Here is a 21,874-nt window from a genome sequence, read left to right as displayed (position 1 = left end):
AGTTAAGAACCATTGACCCATGGGAAGCTACTGGCAAGATTTTTTACATGACCACTTTGGCTGAGCCAGAGATCGACACATGATTACATAAGATGGCAATGATTGGTAAAGGCAAATGTTTTAGACCACTCAGCCACCCCTGAACTTTGATTCTTCAATTAGGGACTTAATTCAAAATTTAATGTGAATTTTTTAATTTTTTTGTGAAATTTTGAAAAGTAAAAACAATAAATTGTTTTTCGTAATGGCTGTTGATTAAGTATTGATGCCTGTTTGTAATTCAACAACGTAATCAAGTCACTCCTGTCAATTTCGCTTTTCTACTAGAAGAAATGGAAGTTTACTTTTATTTGGTGACTTAGTTGCCCACTTTACCTGGTAGCCTGGCCCCAGAATACATGTACTACACTCCCTCATTATACTGCCTTATTGTGAAACAACCATGTAATGAAGTACATGATACATTGCTCCCTCATTATAACACTGTACTTAGGAGATTTAGATTGTGACAACCTTATAATAAAGTGCATTAAACATAATTTTACTACTGTTAATACTCTATGGTCTTAAACTAAATAAGAGAAAACAACAAAAACCAACAAGTTTTGTAAAATTCAACAAATAATTTATTTCTCTATAATACAAAGTGAAAAATTAAAAATAACAGTATGGTGAGTGAAATCCTAGATTTTTCCTCAAGTCCTATCACAAGTCAAAAGTTATTGAGCATTCCAAACGAGTTCAAGTGATGTTTTAAATGAAGTTCAGTATTTTGTGATGATGTCCTATAGTCTGCAATAGTTTGATGTGCTAACAGCCTTGAAGTATAAAAGTGATATAATCCAAAATGTCTTTAAAGGAATTCACAATAATTCCAAAATAGTTACTTAATTCTAAAGTTTATGAGCATCTTGTAATTTCAGTGAATAATTGAAATAAATCATCTGAATGCAACTAAAGCTGATTCTACTAAGACTCATAAAGTCAATTCATGTCTAGTTATTAGCAAGATAAGGTCATATCTATCAACTAAACAAAGATTAATATATTACAAATGCTATGTACAACCATACCTAGACTACTATAGTGTTATCTGGGGAAACATTTCTGACAAGAATATTTACAAATTATTCCACTTCCAAAAAAGAGCTTGCAAACTGATCTTAGATAATTCTGAAAATGTCCTAGAGACAATGAATAATATTAAAATGTTAACAGTATGTGAATGAATATTTTTGAGAAAGGCTAGGCTAGTATACAAAGTTTCAAACAATATGGCCCCATTATATCTCAATGAACTATTTCATGCTAGAAAATAAGGCAGCACTCCAAATTTAAGAGTTTCAGCTAACCACCCAACCCAAAACCAAATAAAGAAATCTTTAAGTAAAGTTTTCACTATTCATGATCACTAATTTGGAACAGAGTTCCAAATGAATTGGGAGAAAGTACAAATATAAATGCATTTAATTATAATTTAATTCAGTGGATGAAAAGTGAAACCTGTTCAATTTGACAAATAAATTACAACTTAAAGTATAAATTAACAAACCTTCCACTTTGTTGTCTTACAACTTTTGTACTGTGCATACACAATGTACCTAGCTGAAGCATGTTTTCATTTAAATTTTCTGTTTATGTCCATATATAAATACAGCTTATTATCAGTGTGTGTGTGTGTGTGTGTGTGTGTTAATTTCCTGTTTATGTTCATATATAAATATAGCTTATTATCAATGTTTTCTGTGTGTGTGTGTTAATTTGTGTGTAACTATGTGCATGCACTTTGAATGTAAATGTGCATATAATAGAGGATCACAAGGAGGATTTTTTCCATGCAGCTAATTTTGTCACCCTCTTAAACAGTCATTATTATTATGATTATTATTATTATTATTATTAATTCTAAAGTAAACATCCCTTATATTAAAAAAACAAAGGTACAATTTCAGCACAAGGATGAGGGTCACATATATATTTACAGATCATTCCAAATTGTCAACAAAGTCAGGTCCTTTAGCAACTAACCAATCAGAAATTAGGTCACCCAGAATTTTCAAGGGGGTAACCAATGATCTGAACTCAGATCCCATCAAAATTGTCAGTAAAATCACTTCTACACCTTCCAAGGTCAAAAGGCCACAATAACATGATTACTCCAGTTAAAAGTACAACCCACAATATTGAAGCAAAGCAATGTGTTACAAAATGACCCTTTACAATCTTTAATCATGAATAAAAATGAAACACATAATATAGATGTACATAACACTACCACTTAATGAAATGAGATCTGTGACCATACCTGCCTTATAAGAGCAACTGCATTATAATGAATGGATTTATTATGAGTGATTACTCTACATAGTACAACATTATGAATGACATAATAGGTCATAGGTCAAGTTAAAAGGATAAATTGTTGATGTAAATTATTGAATTTGTAATGAAGTTATCATAACTGTTCCATTGTTATCATGGTTGACACATAAACAGGAGATGAAACAACCCTAGCAGTGGGTGATAAATGGTCAAGGTAATTGGGCATTTGGTAGTATTTTACTAAGGTCACAAGGACACAGTCACAGGAAAGATATTAAATGCATGTATTGTATTTATGGATGGTCATGAAGACTATTGATTCTTTACAGTGAAGGAGAGCCAGGAGAGATTGCAGTTTTACCAGGCTTGGAGGGACGATGGTTTGAATTTCTGGGTCTCTGGCAAGTCATTCCTGAAGTGTGTGGGCTCCAGAATATTCCTGCCAACAAGGTGAGTACAAGATTTTATAAAGTCCATGCTGGTTGGAAAGTGAGATAGCAGCCACTTTTCTGGTTTGAGCATCGACATCAAATAGTTTAAGGTTGTGGTTAAAGTTTTTCATTGGGGTAAATTTCCTAAATTCCTTGATAAATTGTCTAAATATTTGGCTTGATTAATTATTAAGCTACGACATCTGCATTCTGTGATAATGTTGAAGTGCAATTTTTCATTGTGGTTAAAGTGACAAAGAAAATTTGCATTAAAGTTCAAGTTCAAGCTGTTGCATTGACCTATAAAAGATATCCAGTTACCATATATACCTGCTGAAGGACCTTGAAAAATTATTCCATAATCATCATTTATTACTAATTATATTACAGTATCAGGATTATTCATTTTGTTGTCTATTAAGTTTGAAGAGTATGTTTATTCCAGTGTGGAATAGATCATTTTTTCCTTCTTAAAGAAGACTGGAAATATTTTAATTGCTTGCCACTGTAATTGCAAGAATATTTTATTCTTAAGCGTTTCATGAAATTTGTACTTTATTTGCATTTGGTTTCCATTGTAGAAGTTCTTTGACCTATAATATTGACCAGTTTTCCCTATTGACATGACTATAATATTGACCAGCTTTCCTTACTGGCATAACCCAGTTTTTCTTTATTGGCATGACCTATAAGATGGACCAGTTTTCCTTGTTGGTATGACCTAATATATAGTTTTCCCTATTAGTATGACCTATATAATATGGACCAGTTTTCCTTATTGGTGTGACTTATAATATGGACCAATTTTCCATATTGGCATAACCCAGTTTTCCTTATTGATATGGCCTATAATATAGTCAGTTTTCCTTATTGGTATGACCTTTAATATAGGCCAGTTTTCAGTGTTAGTATGAGCTATTATAGGCCAGTTTTCCTTATTAGTATGACCTATAATATGGACCAGTTTTCCTTATTAGTATGACCTATAATATAGGCCAGTTTTCCTTATTGGTATGACCTTTAATATAGACCAGTTTTCAGTGTTAGTATGAGCTATTATAGGCCAGTTTTCCTTATTAGTATGACCTATAATATGGACCAGTTTTCCTTATTAGTATGACCTATAATATGGACCAGTTTTCCTTATTAGTATGACCTATAATATGGACCAATTTTCCTTATTGACATAACCCATTTTCCCCAGTTTATTTGCTCATTAGGATATTGGTACAGTACTTATTTTGACTGTTGGTATATTGGTACAGTACTTATTTGATCCTCATTAAAATGTCACAGTGCTAAAATTATTTTTGTTATTTATATCAGTGCAGAACTTAATTGATCATCAAAATAGAAATGACTTTTCAGTTACAGATACAGCAGTCCTCCACTATAAATGGCCAAAGTAAAGTACCTGTTATAGCACAGGTATGGTCATGCATCACAGTCATGGGATGAGTACAGTGTTGATATTGAATCAGGGTCAGTTCTTGGATGCACATTTTTGGGATTCATCATAATTTCCAAACAATCATGCCAAAATATCTACCAAATGTGCAACAATTGCATGCCATATTTTCAAGCTAATCTTCATTTTTTTCATCAAATCAAAACAATATTCAAAAATTTCTCCCACTTTCTATCATGGTGGAATGAGAATTTTCCCTAAAAATCGTCATTTCTAGAATAGACCCTGCCGAGTATAGCCCACTGGACTGCAACCACGCTTACAAAACTGTACAATGTTAATGGTTTACCTCAGCAGCATTATTGTAAGAGATCACTATAGATATTTTATTCTGAGACAGATTTCATTTGGACTTGAAACTCCTCTGGGTTGACTTGGCTGTTTATTGTGATGTATAATATGTCAGTAAGAGTTAAAGCTCCTCTGGGTTGACTTGGCTGTTTATTGTGATGTATAATATCTCAGTAAGAGTTAAAGCTCCTCTGGGATGACTTGGCTGCTTATTGTGAAGCATAATATCTCAATAGGAGTTAAAGCTTCTCTGGGTTGACTTGTCTGTCTATTGTGAAGCATAATATCTCAATAGGAGTTAAAGCTTCTCTGGGTTGACTTGGCTGTTTATTGTGAAGCATAATATCTCAATAGGAGTTAAAGCTTCTCTGGGTTGACTTGGCTGTTTATTGTGAAGTATAATATCTCAATAGGAGTTAAAGCTTCTCTGGGTTGACTTGGCTGTTTATTGTGAAGCATAATATCTCAATAGGAGTTAAAGCTTCTCTGGGTTGACTTGGCTGTTTATTGTGAAGCATAATATCTCAATAGGAGTTAAAGCTCCTTTGGGTTGACTTGGCTGTTTATTGTGAAGCATAATATCTCAATAGGAGTTAAAGCTTCTCTGGGTTGACTTGTCTGTCTATTGTGAAGCATAATATCTCAATAGGAGTTAAAGCTTCTCTGGGTTGACTTGGCTGTTTATTGTGAAGCATAATATCTCAATAGGAGTTAAAGCTTCTCTGGGTTGACTTGGCTGTTTATTGTGAAGCATAATATCTCAATAGGAGTTAAAGCTTCTCTGGGTTGACTTGGCTGTTTATTGTGAAGTATAATATCTCAATAGGAGTTAAAGCTTCTCTGGGTTGACTTGGCTGTTTATTGTGAAGCATAATATCTCAATAGGAGTTAAAGCTTCTCTGGGTTGACTTGGCTGTTTATTGTGAAGCATAATATTTCAATAGGAGTTAAAGCTCCTTTGGGTTGACTTGGCTGTTTATTGTGAAGCATAATATCTCAATAGGAGTTAAAGCTTCTCTGGGTTGACTTGTCTGTCTGTTGTGAAGCATAATATCTCAATAGGAGTTAAAGCTTCTCTGGGTTGACTTGGCTGTTTATTGTGAAGCATAATATCTCAATAGGAGTTAAAGCTTCTCTGGGTTGACTTGGCTGTTTATTGTGAAGTATAATATCTCAATAGGAGTTAAAGCTTCTATGGGTTAACCTGGTGTTTAATTTGTAGAATATCTCTGTTGAACTTTAAACTCACATGTGATGACTTGACTGTCCCCTTTTTTCAGATCACAGGGACAGCTTGTGAGGAACAGATAATCAATGCCCTGTATGCTTACCAGAACAACATTCCATTACTAAAGGATGTGCTGGCACATATCAAGAATATAAAACTGTATGAACCAAAGAATCCATACCATATGTTGAGGGTAAGAATCTCCTTTTCGCTGGGACAATTTTGTCACTTTGTTATTTAGCAAACTTTGAATCTTAAATCTGTCAGACATATGAAAAAATTGCAGATCTATATACTTCATCACCATTTTATGTTGATCTGTGATGCCAGACTGGGTGCCTGTTTTTGATGTGGTGGAGTATTGGAATGTATCTAAAGAGGCACCATTTTATTTTTATTCACTATGCCAGACTGAGTGCCTTTTTGGACTTAGTGGAGGAGTGGATTGTATCCAAACAGGCACCATATCTTGCAGTACAGATTAACAAAACTATGATCAGTGTTAAAATCAGATAACCTGGACTTAGATAATGCCACTAAATTATGCATATTTTCTGATATAAATACATTCAACTGCTTTCATTCTCAAGATGTATTAGTTTGTCATAACTGCTGTTCAACACCATGTTGTTGTATATAAACAATAATACTGGAGCAAGTGTCAGAATTTAAACTCACTTGAGGCAAAAAAATGCTTGTTCAGACAAAGTCTTTTTAAGTTTCAGGATTAAAAATAAAGATGGTGTAAATAAATGTACAGTTGATGAGATTAAAGACAACCTAATGAAATAAATAACATTCATACTGTGTCATCTAAGTAACATTCATACTGTGTCATCTGATTAACATTCATACTGTTTCATCTAAATAACATTCATACTGTGTCATCTGATTAACATTCATACCGTCATCCAAGTAACATTCATAGTGTGTCAGCTAAGTAACATTCATATTGTGCTTCTAAGTAACATTCATATTGTGCTTCTAAGTAACATTCATACTATGTCTTCTAAGTAACATTCATACTGTATTGTTTAAGTAACCTTCATACTGTGTTGCCTAATTCATTCCATCTGTCTACCAGTCCAAACTACTTGTAATAAAACTTAACAGATTAGGTACAATTTTTGCTTATAGTGAACTGATGCTTATTTTCTAAAAATGATAATTTCCAAGAAAATGCTGTAACTTGTACGTTAGTTTTAAATGACTTCCATAATATTACATGTACTGATACAACTTTCCATGCAGAGCAAAATCTTGAAATGAATTCAGCTGGTAATGCAGATAGCTACATTACTTTTGGACTTGCAGAAAATGCTTGAGAATCTATATAAATATAAATTAAGACATTGGTATCCTTCCAAAACTTAATAAATTGATGCCCATTATGCTCAATAAAGGGTTATTGACATCTTTGCATCTTTGAAAATTTCATTTTAAATACTCATTGAAGATGAAAAACTGCCTATTAATGGATTTTAGTTGGAAAGATATGATAGGTGGAATCATGAGGGAGGATGTGTGATCAATGTTTTCAAATCTTTAAGTTTTCATAGACATGTTACCAAATAATTTAATTCTCTATGTTATAAAATGAAAATTTAGGAGGAGCTTAAAGTATTGAGAACTAAATCCAAAATAATCCTAAAATTTCTATCACCAGTCTAAAAGATGAGTGTTTCAGGATAAATTCCAAGTCCTGAGTATGCTGATTTACCAGTATTCTTAATGTAATTAAATGCCAAGTCTTGAATATGTTGAAGTGGCAACAGTTTTGATTGTGCTGATGTGCCAACAGTCTTGCTGTATCACATTGGCATTGTTCAGATTATCTTTGAATGAAATCACAATAATGCCAAAATGTTGCTTTAATTCAAACAGTCATATGAGCACTTTGCAATTTCAACAAATAATTAAATGAATGTTCCTCTCAAAGTAAAAATAAAGACAATATCAAATACTTGGCAGACTGATATTACAGTGATAACAATAACAGGAATTAGGGATGAATTAATTGATATCTACTTCCTCCTTATATACATCCCTTGAACTCTTTTCTATGACTATGTTGCAACATGCTCTAAGTGGCTTGTTGCAACACAACCCACCTGACTCAATCATTCAGTGGAAATTCACCCCAAACTGTCAACATGTTCATTATAGATCGAGTTTAAAACTTGTCAACAACTAATTTATAGCTCTATTTGAATCTACAGTCATGCACCAAAAATTAAACACACATTATAGATATACATAACACTACAAACCTCCAAATTCAGCAGCTAATTGGATATATATATATATTTTTAAAAAATTGCTTAAGCTCTAAGTATTGACCAGGATGACCTAAATACTGACTTGAAGATCCTGCCATGAAAGTTTTTAGACTCTTTGAACTGTAGAGTTTATAATAATTAATTTCTTGTGCAAATCTACTATCTCCCAAATCACAGACACTGTTAGGTTACATTTTTACCAGCAAACCGAAATATATATGTGAAATAAAATTAGCAATTTTTTCATTTTGTGATCATTACTTTGTATGTATCACTAGAAACATACCATGATTGCCATAAAAAGGCAAATCATATTGAAATAACATAAAGAAACTTGAAAATCTCTGATGAAGAAAATTTCTTTAATGATCTACTTTGTGAAACCTTTCAGTGAAATTGAAAAAGAAACAAACTGTAATTCTGCTTTTGAAAAATGGTATGAAATTATGGCATGAGTGATGACATTGGAAAGAAGCCTCTCTAAATATTTTAGAATATAATAGTTGTATAGTTCTTCAGTTCACATTCTTTGGAACAGTGAAAGATCAAAAGATTGTTGTTTTTCATGTCTGTGGAACCATATTGTACATGTCAGCTGTTGGATTCATTTATATGACCAGTTTAACTAGATCTGTTTTCTTTTGTTAACATTGAAAATCATTATAATAATTTATTCCTTTTATGTGTTTTTGATTAAATTTCCTTTGTAGCAAGATTTGTTTACAGATATGACAATTTATCTTGAAAAAGTTAAATTTTTACTTTTGACTGGTATCTGGTTTAAAAGGTTTAACTTTAAACACATATGCTGTTAATATTCCACTGGTAGTGCACCATTTCTCTTTTTCAGGGTGTGCAGCTGGGCCTAAGAACATTGCAGAGCCAAGATGAGGAGGCCTTAGTTGTGTATGTACAGTATTCTAATGTATTAAACATGGTTTCTAAATTAAGTGTTCACATGATGAAGGGGTGAGCTTCATGAACTATTCATAGAACAGTGCTGTCTCTGGTGTAATAGAATCTACAAATCAGTGTCTCTACTTTGCCAGCCACATTTCTTAGCAACCCCCCACCTAAAAAAGGAAATCAGCATCTGTCAGCTCTGTTCCCTACAGAGATCCCCAGTCTCAGTTGTGTCTGTGCTAGGGATGATCAACATTGACTTATATGCCCACCCCAGTCTCAGTTGTGTCTGTGCTAGGGATGATCAACATTGACTTGTTTGCCCACCCCAGTCTCAGTTGTGTCTGTGCTAGGGATGATCAACATTGACTTGTATGCCCACCCCAGTCTCAGTTGTGTCTGTGCTAGGGATGATCAACATTGACTTGTATGCCCACCCCAGTCTCAGCTGTGTCTGTGCTAGGGATGATCAACATTGACTTGTATGCCCAGTTAGGGAATTATGTTTTCATTTGACAGCCTTTAAAAGGAGAAGAATGGATAGGAAACATATTTTATTTCTCCTAAAGGGCTACACTGTATTGGTTTCCACTGTTTTGAAGTGTATTTTCTTAACCATTGAAAGAGTTTGTCAATCCCATACTGACAAGGACCTTTCATGATGATTAAATCCCTTGTGTGAGCCTTTGCTACCTCATGGGCCTGTCTAACTCGTTCATCTTTGAAGGCTGTGATGAAAGCTGTGGTTTGGCAATCTCCTATCTTCTCTCTTTCCACCATCATTCTTTGGCACACCAGAGCAAAGGCATATTTTCCTTAGGACCCATAGTTGTGGCACAAAATGAGGCCCAAGAAGACACCATCCTACGGTAGTGGACACTTCTGCAGTAAGGGTGAGTAATTATTTGTTTTTGGCATCATCAGCCTCCCACTGAACTGGCAAATTCAGCTAATGCAATAGCTTGTACATTTTACTGATATTAAAATGTAGTTCTTTAGGGGGGAAATTCATTTTAGTGATGTAATATTTACATGTTGCTATTGTCACATTCCCCCATGCCACCTGGCATGATGTCCCACTAGTACTTTACATCCTTGGGAAAAATATGAGGACTACTCCACATAGGCCAGAGATGCAAGGTTGACTTCAGACCTTTCTGGAAGTCACTGTAGGTTAGGATAAATTCTACAGGGCAGTTTCCATAATGGAAAGAGTAAGCTACAGAAGCACCTATTTTTCTTGCATTAGTTTCTTTTTTATACCCAAGCAGGCAAGAAAAATCATTAAGCAGATTTTTCGTTTTCATTTCTTGATCTGATATATTTCTGGCAGTTTGAATCAGAGTATCCCCAGCATTCGTGGTTACTCATTGACATTACTGCATTCAGGGTTACTTATTGACATTATTGCATTCAGGGTTACTCATTGACATTTATATTGCATTCAGGGTTACTCACTGACATTATTGCATTCAGGGTTACTCGTTTACATTATTGCATTCAGGGTTACTCATTGACATTATTGCATTCAGGGTTACTCATTGACATTACTGCATTCAGAGTTATTCAGTGACATTATTGCATTCAGGGTTGCTCAATGATATTGTATTCATGGTTGCAAATGCATTCAGGGTTACTCGAGGATAGTGCATTCAGGGTTATTCAGTGATGTTATTGCATTAAGGATTGTTCAGGGACATTGCATTCAAAGTTACTCAGTGACATTGCATTCAAGGTCAATCAGTGACATTATTGCATTCAGGGTTACTCAGTGACATTGCATTCTGTTATTCAGTGGCGTTATTGCATTCAAGACTACTCATTGACATTATTGCTGCTTGATGTTACTGTGTGTTATTTAAAAGTGTTTTTCCTAGGTATTTGGGGTTACTCAGTGACATGATTGTATTCAGGGTTACTCAGTAGAATTATTACATTTAAGGTTACTCAGTGACATTATTGCATTTAGGTTACTCATTGACATTGCAGTCAGGGTTACCCACTGACACTGCTTTCAGGGATACTCAGTGACATTTCATTTGGAGTTACTCCGTGACTCTTGCATTTGGGGTTACTCAGTGAAATTATTGCATTCAGGGATACTCCGTGAAATTACATTTGGGGTTACTCAGTGACTCTTCATTTGGGGTTACTCAGTGACATTATTGCATTCCAGGATACTTAGTAATATTATTGAATTCAAGGTTGACATTGTTGCTGTTTGATGTTGCTAAGTGCTATGTAAAAGTGTTTCTCTATGGTATTGGGGGTTACTTGGTGACATTATTGCATTCAGGGTTTCTCAGTGACATTTCTTTCAGGGTTACTCAGTGACATTACTGCATTTGGGGTTATTTATTTGCATTATTGTATTTAGGGTTCCACAGTGACAATGCATTCAGGGTTATTCATTGACATTATTGCATTCAGGGTTACTCATTGACATTGTTGTATTTGGGTTACTTAGTGACTTTGCATTCAGTGTTACTCAGTGACATTATTGCATTTGGGGATACTCAGTGCCTTTAATGCATTCAGGGTTACTCAGTGACATTATTTTATTCAGGGTTACTTAGTGAAATTGCATTCATGGTTACTCATTGACATTATTGCTGCTTGATGTTGCTAGGTGTTGTGTAAAAATGTTTCTCCCTGGCATTTGGGGTCACTCAGTAACATTTATAGTTACTCAGTTACATTATTTCATTAAAGGTTATTCAGTGACATTGCATTTTTAGGGTTACTCATTGACATTATTACATTCAGGGTTACTCATTGACACTGTTGCATTCAGGGTTACTCACTGACACTGTTTGATTCAGGGTTACTCAGTGACATTATATTCAGAGTTATTCAGTAACATTATTGCTGCTTGATGCTCCTTGGTGTTTTGTAAAAGTGTGCATTGTACTATTTATGACCTCATTTTATGACACATTTAAGGATTGACCTTTTATTGCTCTAAGTTTAGTGAAGTATGAATGAAAACAAATGTGAAAACTGTATGATCTGCAAAGTGCATGCACTGGAGAGTACAAATCATAATTATGTATTCAGTCTTTTTTGTTCATACTTCACTGACCTTAGAAAAAATTTCTTGATCCCTATAATTAAATTTTCCTTGAATATATGATAGAATTAAATATATTCTAACTGACATTTTTCTTGCAGCAGTAAATATCTATAATTTGCATACAGCCAATCAGACAATGGCTTTCTGTTTCCTGGCAACCTGGCACAAATTGACCATTAGTTGATAATATCATCATACGTACAGCCTTTATTTGACATAAGTCAGTCGAGACAGTTAAACCCATGGTGGCTAAATGCACAGTGTCATTTCCTGATTGTTTAATATGTGTGTCCAAATTATGATATATGTGTCTAATATTTACGAGCGTCAAAATTAGTAACACAAACCACAGTTAGCATACAACTTTAGTTTCTAAAAGGCATGTTACTTTTTATAATATGGTTAATGAAAATTATATTGGCCTTTACTTAACAGGAAAAATGCTTGTGATTATGGTACTATCAATAAAGACTGCTTGTTTTTAAGAAAGAATGATGAACCTGATATAATGGCAAATCAAATTACAGCATAGAATTAAAACTGACAAAATGTGTTAATAATAATAATAATACTATACTTGCTATGGTTGAATTGTTTTCCTTTACTTAATGCAGTCTTCAATCTATGAAGCTAATTACTCCCTCCTTGAACTAGTAATTGGTTGCTAAGAATTGAAAAAATATGTTTCCAGTCTGATTACTTAGTCATAACCAACACAGCGAATAACTTCCTCTTTTTTCTTGGATTATCATACAGATGCATCAGGATGCTCAATGGCATGCCTTCATTGCTGACTGATTTTGTGTCCAGCATTTTGGAGTCTGAGTCTTTTCACCCCCATTCATCTTAGGACTAGTGTCAGGGTAAACATCACCTACCCATTTTGGGTTCCCAGCTGCAGATTCTGATGTCAGAACATTTTAGGGATACGTCTTTGGCTTCTCCTGAGGGATGAAAAGTGCTGGTGCATGAGTGAATGATGCTCTCCTGGCAGGGATAAGCAGCACCCTCTTATGGGTGGTAAAGTAGTGACCAGTAAGAGTGAGCCTCGCCTTCCTGTCAATAGGAAATAGCAGCACTTTTACTCCTATAGATATGATTTGAAGTTATTTTTTCTCTCATTTCTTCACTGGACCTGTCTTTGACCAGTCACTGGTCACCAGGCACTGGTTGCCAATCAGCGGGCACTATGCAACACTCTTCAAGCAACTGGACATCAGATTTTAATTGATAGTCTGTAAAAGGAATTGGGTCAGCAACCTTTCTAATAGGCTACCACTCAATCCCTATGGGGATAGGGAGCCAGGTTTCACTTGCATGCCTTGGGAAGAGGATTGGATCAGCATTCCCCCCTTTTCCTATGTTCCTGTTAATCACTATGGGGTTTGAGGGCCCCCACTGCTCATTAATGAGACTCCTTTTCCACCAATGACGTCAATGTATCTGCCTTGGTTTGAAGGTATTCGGACATGGCAGGCCAAGGACCTGCTACATCCCCCTTCACACTTGCTTTTTTTTTGAATAATCAGATTTGGAGCATATTTGTCAGGTTAGGAGGCAATCTACCAGTTCTTCAGAAGTGGAGGATCATCTGTAACTGATGCAGTAGGAAATGCTTGGATCCTATCTATGCCCTTTAAACACAGTTGCAGATTTTCTTTCTTCCATTTGTGGAAAGATAATGTTCAGTATCTGCCATTTAGGTTTATAGGGCAGCCACTTCTAATATTCAGTTCTCTAGGGGTTCTGCCATTTAGGTTTATAGGGCAGCCCTTTCTAATATTCTTAAGTTCTCTAGGGGTTATGCCATTTAGGTTTATAGGGAAGCCTTTTCTAATATTCTTAAGTTCTCTAGGGGTTCTGCCATTTAGGTTTATAGGGCAGACACTTCTAATATTCTTAAGTTCTATAAGGGTTCTGCCATTTAGGTTTATAGGGCAGCCCTTTCTAATATTCTTAAGTTCTCTAGGGGTTCTGCCATTTAGGTTTATACTGGGCAGCCCTTTCTAATATTCTTACATTCTCTAGGGGTTCTGCCATTTAGGTTTATAGGGCAGCCCTTTCTAATATTCTTAATTTCTCTAGGGGTTCTGCCATTTAGGTTTATAGGGCAGCCACGTCTGATATTCTTAATTTCTCTAGGGGTTCTGCCATTTAGGTTTATAGGGCAGCAATTTCTAACATTCTTAATTTCTCTAGGGATTCTGCCATTTAGGTTTATAGGGCAGCAATTTCTAACATTCTTAATTTCTCTAGGGGTTCTGCCATTTAGGTTTATACTGGGCAGCCCTTTCTAATATTCTTAAGTTCTCTAGGGGTTCTGCCATTTAGGTTTATAGGGCAGACACTTCTAATATTCTTAAGTTCTATAAGGGTTCTGCCATTTAGGTTTATAGGGCAGCCCTTTCTAATATTCTTAAGTTCTCTAGGGGTTCTGCCATTTAGGTTTATACTGGGCAGCCCTTTCTAATATTCTTACATTCTCTAGGGGTTCTGCCATTTAGGTTTATAGGGCAGCCCTTTCTAATATTCTTAATTTCTCTAGGGGTTCTGCCATTTAGGTTTATAGGGCAGCCACGTCTGATATTCTTAATTTCTCTAGGGGTTCTGCCATTTAGGTTTATAGGGCAGCAATTTCTAACATTCTTAATTTCTCTAGGGGTTCTGCCATTTAGGTTTATAGGGCAGCAATTTCTAACATTTTTAATTTCTCTAGGGGTTCTGCCATTTAGGTTTATAGGGCAGCCCTTTCTAATATTCTTAAGTTCTCTAGGGGCTCTGCCATTTAGGTTTATAGGGCAGCCACTTCTAATATTCTTAAAGTTCTCTAGGGGTTCTGCCATTGTGTTAGATCCTCATCTTGAGATATTTTGAGCTTCAGAGACTGGTATCTCTCATCAATGCCTATAGCAAATCTTTAATGGGTTCTTTGGGCATTACATAAACTCCCTTACCAACCTTGAGCGAAGCTTCAAAAACCATGCCCTTAAGTCAGTTGCCTTGTTCTCCTTGGGATCTCTGAGAAACAAATGCATGCCTTGTCAGTGGGAAAGGTTTTTTTATGGTTCAGTGGTAATAAAATGATTCAATTCTTTGCAGTTTTGGCAGTGCAGTAGTAAACGGTCATGTATTACTGCTATTAAAAAGCTATCTTTTGGTGGCGTTAAACTAATTTTAATTATGTAATGCTTAACTATTACTATTGCTATGATTCTCCCCTACAACCCTGCACTTATGTCCTATAGTCTTCATCCAAGACAAAAAAGGAAGATGCTTTGTATGTTTGCCATAACAGAACAAAATAAGACTGATCATGTTCTTTTTAATTGGCATCCAATTACTAATTGGAGAAGGGATTAACATAATTGGACTGGAGATTTGGCATCCCTGAGAAATGCAGTAGAAGTAAGCTTATTACATTACTTGAAATTAGTTTACCCTTTCCCCCTCAACCCCCCCCCCCAAAAAAAAACCAACCAAAAATACTGCATATTTCTAATGAACAACATACTCAAAAAAGAGAGAGACTGAGACTTCAAGGCTGCAAAGAACAAAATATAACCATGGGTAGACATACTTTTTGAGAGAAATAGGTTAGACATCTATAATTTGATTTATCTAGCTATGTTTATACACCTATGCTTTATTGGGATTTGTTATCTGTGTTGTCTTTTCCCCAAAACACATTCAGCATTTCTCTGAATGACAACAAAGCTTCAGCTGCTTTCATTCCTTAAAATTTTTGATCAACAAGGACAGCTTCAGCTTTTTAAGAGAGTCAGCTAATTGGCTAAAACATGTAACCTATACAAATTATTTACTTAAATTGAAGTTGGAACAGAATGTAAATTTGTATAAAGATTTTTTAGGACACATATTTGTATGAAATATTAAATGTGGCATATCAATGCATGGACATAAATGTAAGAGTATGACCAAGCAAGTCAATGGAAATTGAAATGGAAAAAAATAAAGTACTGTATATAGATATAAATACAATCTTTTTTTCCTTTTCAGGAAGGTTTTCTATAAACTGTTTTGCAGATGGTACATGCACATTCCTCAGATTCAGTACAGGTAAATATCTCAAATATCACTTCCCACACAACTTTTTTGCCATTATTTGGAAACATTCTGGCCCCATTCTCACAAAACCCAATTTGAGTACACACTTAAATTTTGATGGCATATATAAATAAAATAATGGAAATACAAGAGATTTCAAAGTAACAATGCATTTATATACAGATGTTGCTTAAACATATATGGTTTATTTTGTTAAAAAAATGGAAAACTGTAAAACCTTTGACATAGGCAATTAGTTCTGCGTGAGCACTCAAGCTGTGGAGTTTCATGCAACAGCATTTGTCTCAACATATTTATTGAAAGAAATGTTTTCGGTTCATATTTTTTTGTATTTTAATCATAGTGGACATATTGTCAGTATTAATATGTATGTATGTCTGTCTGTATGTATGTATGTATGTCTGTATGTGTGTATGTATGTCTCTGTGTAAATGACATTGGATTTCTTTAATTTTTACGGAGTTTCACAAATTTTCAACACTGCTTATAATCTTAAAATTTAATCAGATTAATGTGATTTACAACAGTTGGGAGTGTCAGCTTAAGAATGTGTATTCTTACCAAAAGTCAAGAGATCCTAACTGGTCATTAATTTTTAAGCAGTTGTCCAAAATTTGAACTACTATTGTCCTATCAGAATCCTGTATAAAACTCATTGTGACAGGCATAATCATCAACATTATACACAGATTATTGTTTTATTTTTGACATTTAATTTACAGTAATTGCTATATATATCTGTTTATATAAAACAGCGCACTTATGTCTTTTGGCATACCATTTTTATAAAACTATATGCAAAGACATGCAGTTTAGAGTTCATGAAAGTCTTTGGTTTTAAACAGACTCTGAGACCAATGTAACAGGATTTTTACATTTAATATACTATCATCATTAGTAAGTTTATCCCTGTGATTTTATTTTTAACAACTTTCAGAGAAATCCTTGTGTTGATGATGATTATCATCAACAAACAAATTCAGCCAGCTATTGAACAGATCAGGAGAGTCGGCCAGGTATCCAAAGGAATCATCTATCCACATAAAAATGTAAGTTGCCATTCTCTATTTTCATTTTTAGAGTAGTATCGAAGACAATTTCAGTAACATTGCACTGAAAAATCAGTCAGATGTGTGAAAATCAGTCATCATTTTTGTAAGCCCTACCTTGTTTACTTAATGGCAGAAAATTCCCAACTTTTTTTTATAGCTCTTCTGGTCATGGGTCTTTCGTCCATCTGTCCATTAGCACTTGATTGTTCTATTTACACCTCCATAACTACTTTGAGGGTTGCCTTGAAACTTTACACACACATTCATCCCTAGTTCTTGTGGACCCAAAATTAAAATAGTGTCAGTTGGACTGCTACAGTGGTCAGCTTCAAAATGTTATTGCTGCTGTGGAATGGATGGTTATATTGAAATTTGATTTCTAACTAAGAGACTTTGTGTTGTCTAGTTGGTCCTGAATGAAATTGGTGCCAATCAGACGGGTATATTTTGAAGATGTTAACTCAGACAGAAACAAAAGTTTTGATACCAAGTTAAATTGATCTGTTGGAGTTTCTCAACATCAGGGATTCAAAGATCTGTCAACTTTCATGCCAGGAGATAAAAACTCCCAATTTTTGTTGTCCTTCCACGCCTACCTCCCAGTTTCATAATATCTCCCAATTTTTGCAGAGAACTTCCAACTATTACATTATGTCTATTAATTTTCATTTCTCATAATCATAATTCTACATGAGTATATATATTGTATGCAGTCCACAGAAGCCATGTTCTATTTCACCTGAGAATATTGTGATGAAATAATTCTTCAGTAAATAGAATGTATAGTTTAAACATTGTTCACATAAATTTATGAATATTTTTATCCCCACAACAATACTCAAATCAGAAAATAAACTGCAGCAAAATATAGACCACAGCAATAAAATTGTTAGCAATTTGTTTCGATCACAAGAATGCTGTAGCATCACCATTCTCACAAAAGAAAAGTAAAATACCTGGCATTACTATACTGTATATGAAAACATTAAGTTAAAAGAAGGGAAAAACAATTCCCCACAGAATATGTACCCATAAAAACTAATTTAGAATAGTCATAAATATGTTATTTAATAAACAAAGCTAAATGCCTTACAAGTTGACGATAAGGAAATAAGGTGGGATATAATATGTGGGAAAAATAGTTGACACAAGTGTACACATGTGACTGTTAGTTACAGCAAAATAAGGCATCGTTTATTTGCCAATCAATTGCTGTGCTTACGTAATATGTTGGAGGGCCAGTCCTTTTTACAAGACAATTGCAATGATTAGCTACACTGGCATTCTTGTCTGTTTGTGCCACTTAATAGTAACCTTAAACTATCGTGCGGTGTGGCCACAGCTACCAGGATTTGAAAAGAAGGCATGTTCTGGGGGAAAATAAGGCATGTCACAGGGAGAAACGGCACATCCTTTGAGAATTTCACACATATTGGACACAAAAGATCGGTCAATATTTAGTGAAAACGGGCTTAAAATATGCTGCAAAAAAGCCTCCTGATTTTAGGTCCAAATCTCCCTATATTTTTGTTCAATCTCCCTACATGGCTTATGAAAAGTTGACATGTATTTGACAAGGGGGAGATCCTCACTTCAGATGAAATCCTGGCATCATTTCTGTAATCCTGGCAACATTTCTATTGTGTGGATGCATCTCAAGGTTAACTCAACCATACCACAACTGAATTACTGTGTGAGATATCATGAGCATGTATGTGTTTCTAACAGATAATGGAATTGAGTATTTTAATACTAAACATGTTAAAATAAACAGTAATTACTGCTATCTTCATATGATGTGCATTATTATACTCTCGTTAACACATTAACCCCTGGAAGCTTTTGTCATTTTCGCCTCAAATTCAAGTTACATGAAACACATTTTGAAAGCTATTTCTGAACTAATCCTAATAAATCAACTTCCAGGTGATTTTCCAATAACATAATGCCTAGTTGTGTTAGAAACATTGTTTTTCATTGGCTATTTGGCATGTGTATGGGCAGAAAGTAAAAGTTGGAGTTCTTTCTTTTTTCTTTTTTCTTTTTGCTTAATGGACCCATTATTTTTGTATTGAGACCACTCTTTATTCTAAATGTCCATCTTATCCAACATTTTGCAAAGGTTCATCTGTCTGTTTGCAGTTCATACCAGTCTGCCTTAGATCTGAGACCAAAAAGTCTAAAATCCAGGCACAAAATTGGATTCCGACTGCTGGCGAATTTTGGGTGGAAAAAAATCAGGTCCAAAAAATGAGGTTTTTTCCTCTGTATTTTGTAGTGCAACTAGAACTTCCAGATTATTTGGTATTATTGTAGAGTTACATCAGCCTACCTTTCTATAATACCACCCACTTTAGTGTATCTTACATCACCTTGACGTTACAGAGCTCGGCAGTAGGCTACTACCTCCTGCCTCGTAAACTCATCACCAGGGGTTAATGTGTTAAGAGGGCCTCAAGGGAGAATAGTCCTTGCCTAATGAGTCACCCTCTATAAATAAAGCATTATTATTATTATTATTATTATTATTATTATTGTCTAATATTTTTTTCACGTATGAATTTTTACACCATTATTATCCTAGACTGGAGATTATAAATTGTGAACTTAAGTTGGAGGCTAAGTTTCCATAATCAACCGGTCAGGAACAAGCTCTCAAAATAATGCCATTTGTGATTAGTTGAAACAAAATCTCATGTTCAAATGAAAGCAGAAGTGTTTGATTTCTAGGCCTGGACCCTGTTTTACTAGCACTAATAAAGCTTTGTATGTGGATGCATCTTAAAGAAATTCCCCCCTGCAGGTCCGGGGTTTTAGAATTGATCAGACGTGTACTCACTATGTGTCATAAGAGGCGACTAAGTAGAGGCAACCTGTTTGCCATGGGTTGCATCCTGTGTTGGGGGGAGGAAAGGATCCTGGTAGTTGAGCAGAGGCTTTCCAATGCAATGCATTACTTTGGCACTGCTTTGGCCTCTACTTCTTCTAGATGGGTGATCTTGAGGGCTTGGTCGCAACAAATCGGCTGGTCACGCCAAGCCCTAGGAGGTCTTAATTTACTTGCTCCCTTTCTCTGTTTTTCTCCTTATATCTCTTTTGATACCACCATGCCCCTACTTTCTACCCTTTTATTTTTCCTTTCTCCTACTCTCATAAGACTTCTTGGAAGGTGGTGGCTCAACGGGAAGTAATCTTACCTACTGAGTATGACACTGTGTATCCCTGGCACTTGGAAAGTATCCCCTTGTTGGACTCCATGGCGGGTGGGCAAGCACGGGTGATAAAATAACAAAACAACAAAAAATGGAAAATCCCCCAAAAAGTCAACATAGGAGAACAAAAACTTTCAGACCCTGATGATGTGCCATCTGGCATGGTATCTTTTCCTCACTTCATGGTCATCCAGTCCAAAGATGAAGCTAGACCACTTGTCACACTATCGCCATTTATAGATGAAAAGACTATACTTGTATTAGTCAGCAAACCCAAAAGTGTTAAAAAACTTAAATCGGGTGCTCTGCTTGTGGAGTGAGAATGTAAAGCACATACTGAGAACATCCAAAAAATTAAGACCTTTCATGACATTCCAGTAACTTGTTTTGCACACACATCACTTAATACATCAAAAGGCGTCATTCGTTGCTGTGACTTGGCTGGAGTCAGCAACAATGAAGTCATCGAAGGGATGCAAAATGAAGGTGTCACTGCAGTCCATAGAATTTGTATCAAACGAAACAACAATCCGCAGGACACCGACACCATTATACTCACATCTAACAAACCTACAGAAACTAAAGTAGTCAAGGTTGGATTTTTACAGGTAAAGTTTAAGATATATATACCAAATCCCCTTCAATGCTTCAAATGTTAAAAATACAACCATCATGAAGACTGATGCTTGAATTGCCACATATGTGGCCGATGTGGAGACCCTTCTCATTGGGAATCTGAGTGAAGAGCCACTCCGCATAGCATCAGCTGTGGAAAGGAGCACCATGCTAATTCAAAGATTGTGACACCTGGAAACATGAGAAGGAAATACATAGGGTTAAGTACACCTCCAACATCCCCAATCCAGAGGCCAGGAAGCTTATACAAGCTAGAACTTCCCTCCCCAGTCGACCTTCTCAACTGTAGTGAAAAACAACTCAAAAGCAACAAAAAAACGCCTAAACCAAAACCCACCCACCTGAATCCCCTTCCAGCTCAAACATTAACCTTTGAAAAACTCCATATTGACTCAAACAACATTCAACAACACTCCACCGCCATAATCACCAAACAGTGAAAAAAGACACAAACAAATAGGCAGCAAAAGAGGTTTAATCTTATAAAACTGCACAACAGGTTAGGAGACTTTGAGGATATGGATGCAGAAGAAACTTCTCCATGTCCTTGGGGTGGCCCCAGACCTATAACCCCAAAATTTAATCCTGTTATTCCTCCAGAGAAACAAACCCACATATTAATCTGTGAAAGATCTAAACTAGTTAACATCCACTCTGATTTAAAAAGATCCGTAATGAAGAACAGCATCATACAATGGAATTGCAGAGGACTTAAAACCAACTACAATGAAATTCTTCCACTTTTAAATGAACATGATCCTGCAGTACTATGCCTGCAGGAAACTTTTTTAAACAACACAGAATATCTTGCTTAAAAACTACTCTTTAACACCTACTCCAGAACTGTTGACAGGGCCGCAGGAGGAGTTTCCGTTGTTGTAAACAATAAGGCT

General features: G+C 35.3%; 1 protein-coding gene across 2 annotated transcripts in view; it reads left to right on the top strand.

The window, feature by feature from the left end:
• LOC149805807 (protein zer-1 homolog) overlaps nt 1-21,874 on the top strand; it is an 86,637-nt gene that overhangs the window by 7,857 nt on the left and 56,906 nt on the right. For both annotated transcript variants that reach the window (XM_089950508.1, XM_089950507.1), the window contains exons 2-6: nt 2,652-2,772; nt 5,793-5,933; nt 8,870-8,925; nt 16,013-16,072; nt 17,019-17,130. In XM_089950508.1, the coding sequence (XP_089806634.1) occupies nt 2,652-2,772; nt 5,793-5,933; nt 8,870-8,925; nt 16,013-16,072; nt 17,019-17,130 (490 nt within the window). The remainder of the gene's footprint in view (nt 1-2,651; nt 2,773-5,792; nt 5,934-8,869; nt 8,926-16,012; nt 16,073-17,018; nt 17,131-21,874) is intronic.

The sequence above is a fragment of the Sinohyriopsis cumingii genome, chromosome 2 (genome assembly GCF_028554795.1).
Source record: "Sinohyriopsis cumingii isolate HCF-2022 chromosome 2, ASM2855479v2, whole genome shotgun sequence".
In the NCBI taxonomy this organism is placed as follows: Eukaryota; Metazoa; Mollusca; class Bivalvia; order Unionida; family Unionidae; genus Sinohyriopsis; species Sinohyriopsis cumingii.
Note: the sequence above shows the minus strand (reverse complement) of the source record. Positions and strands in the feature narration are given on the sequence as shown.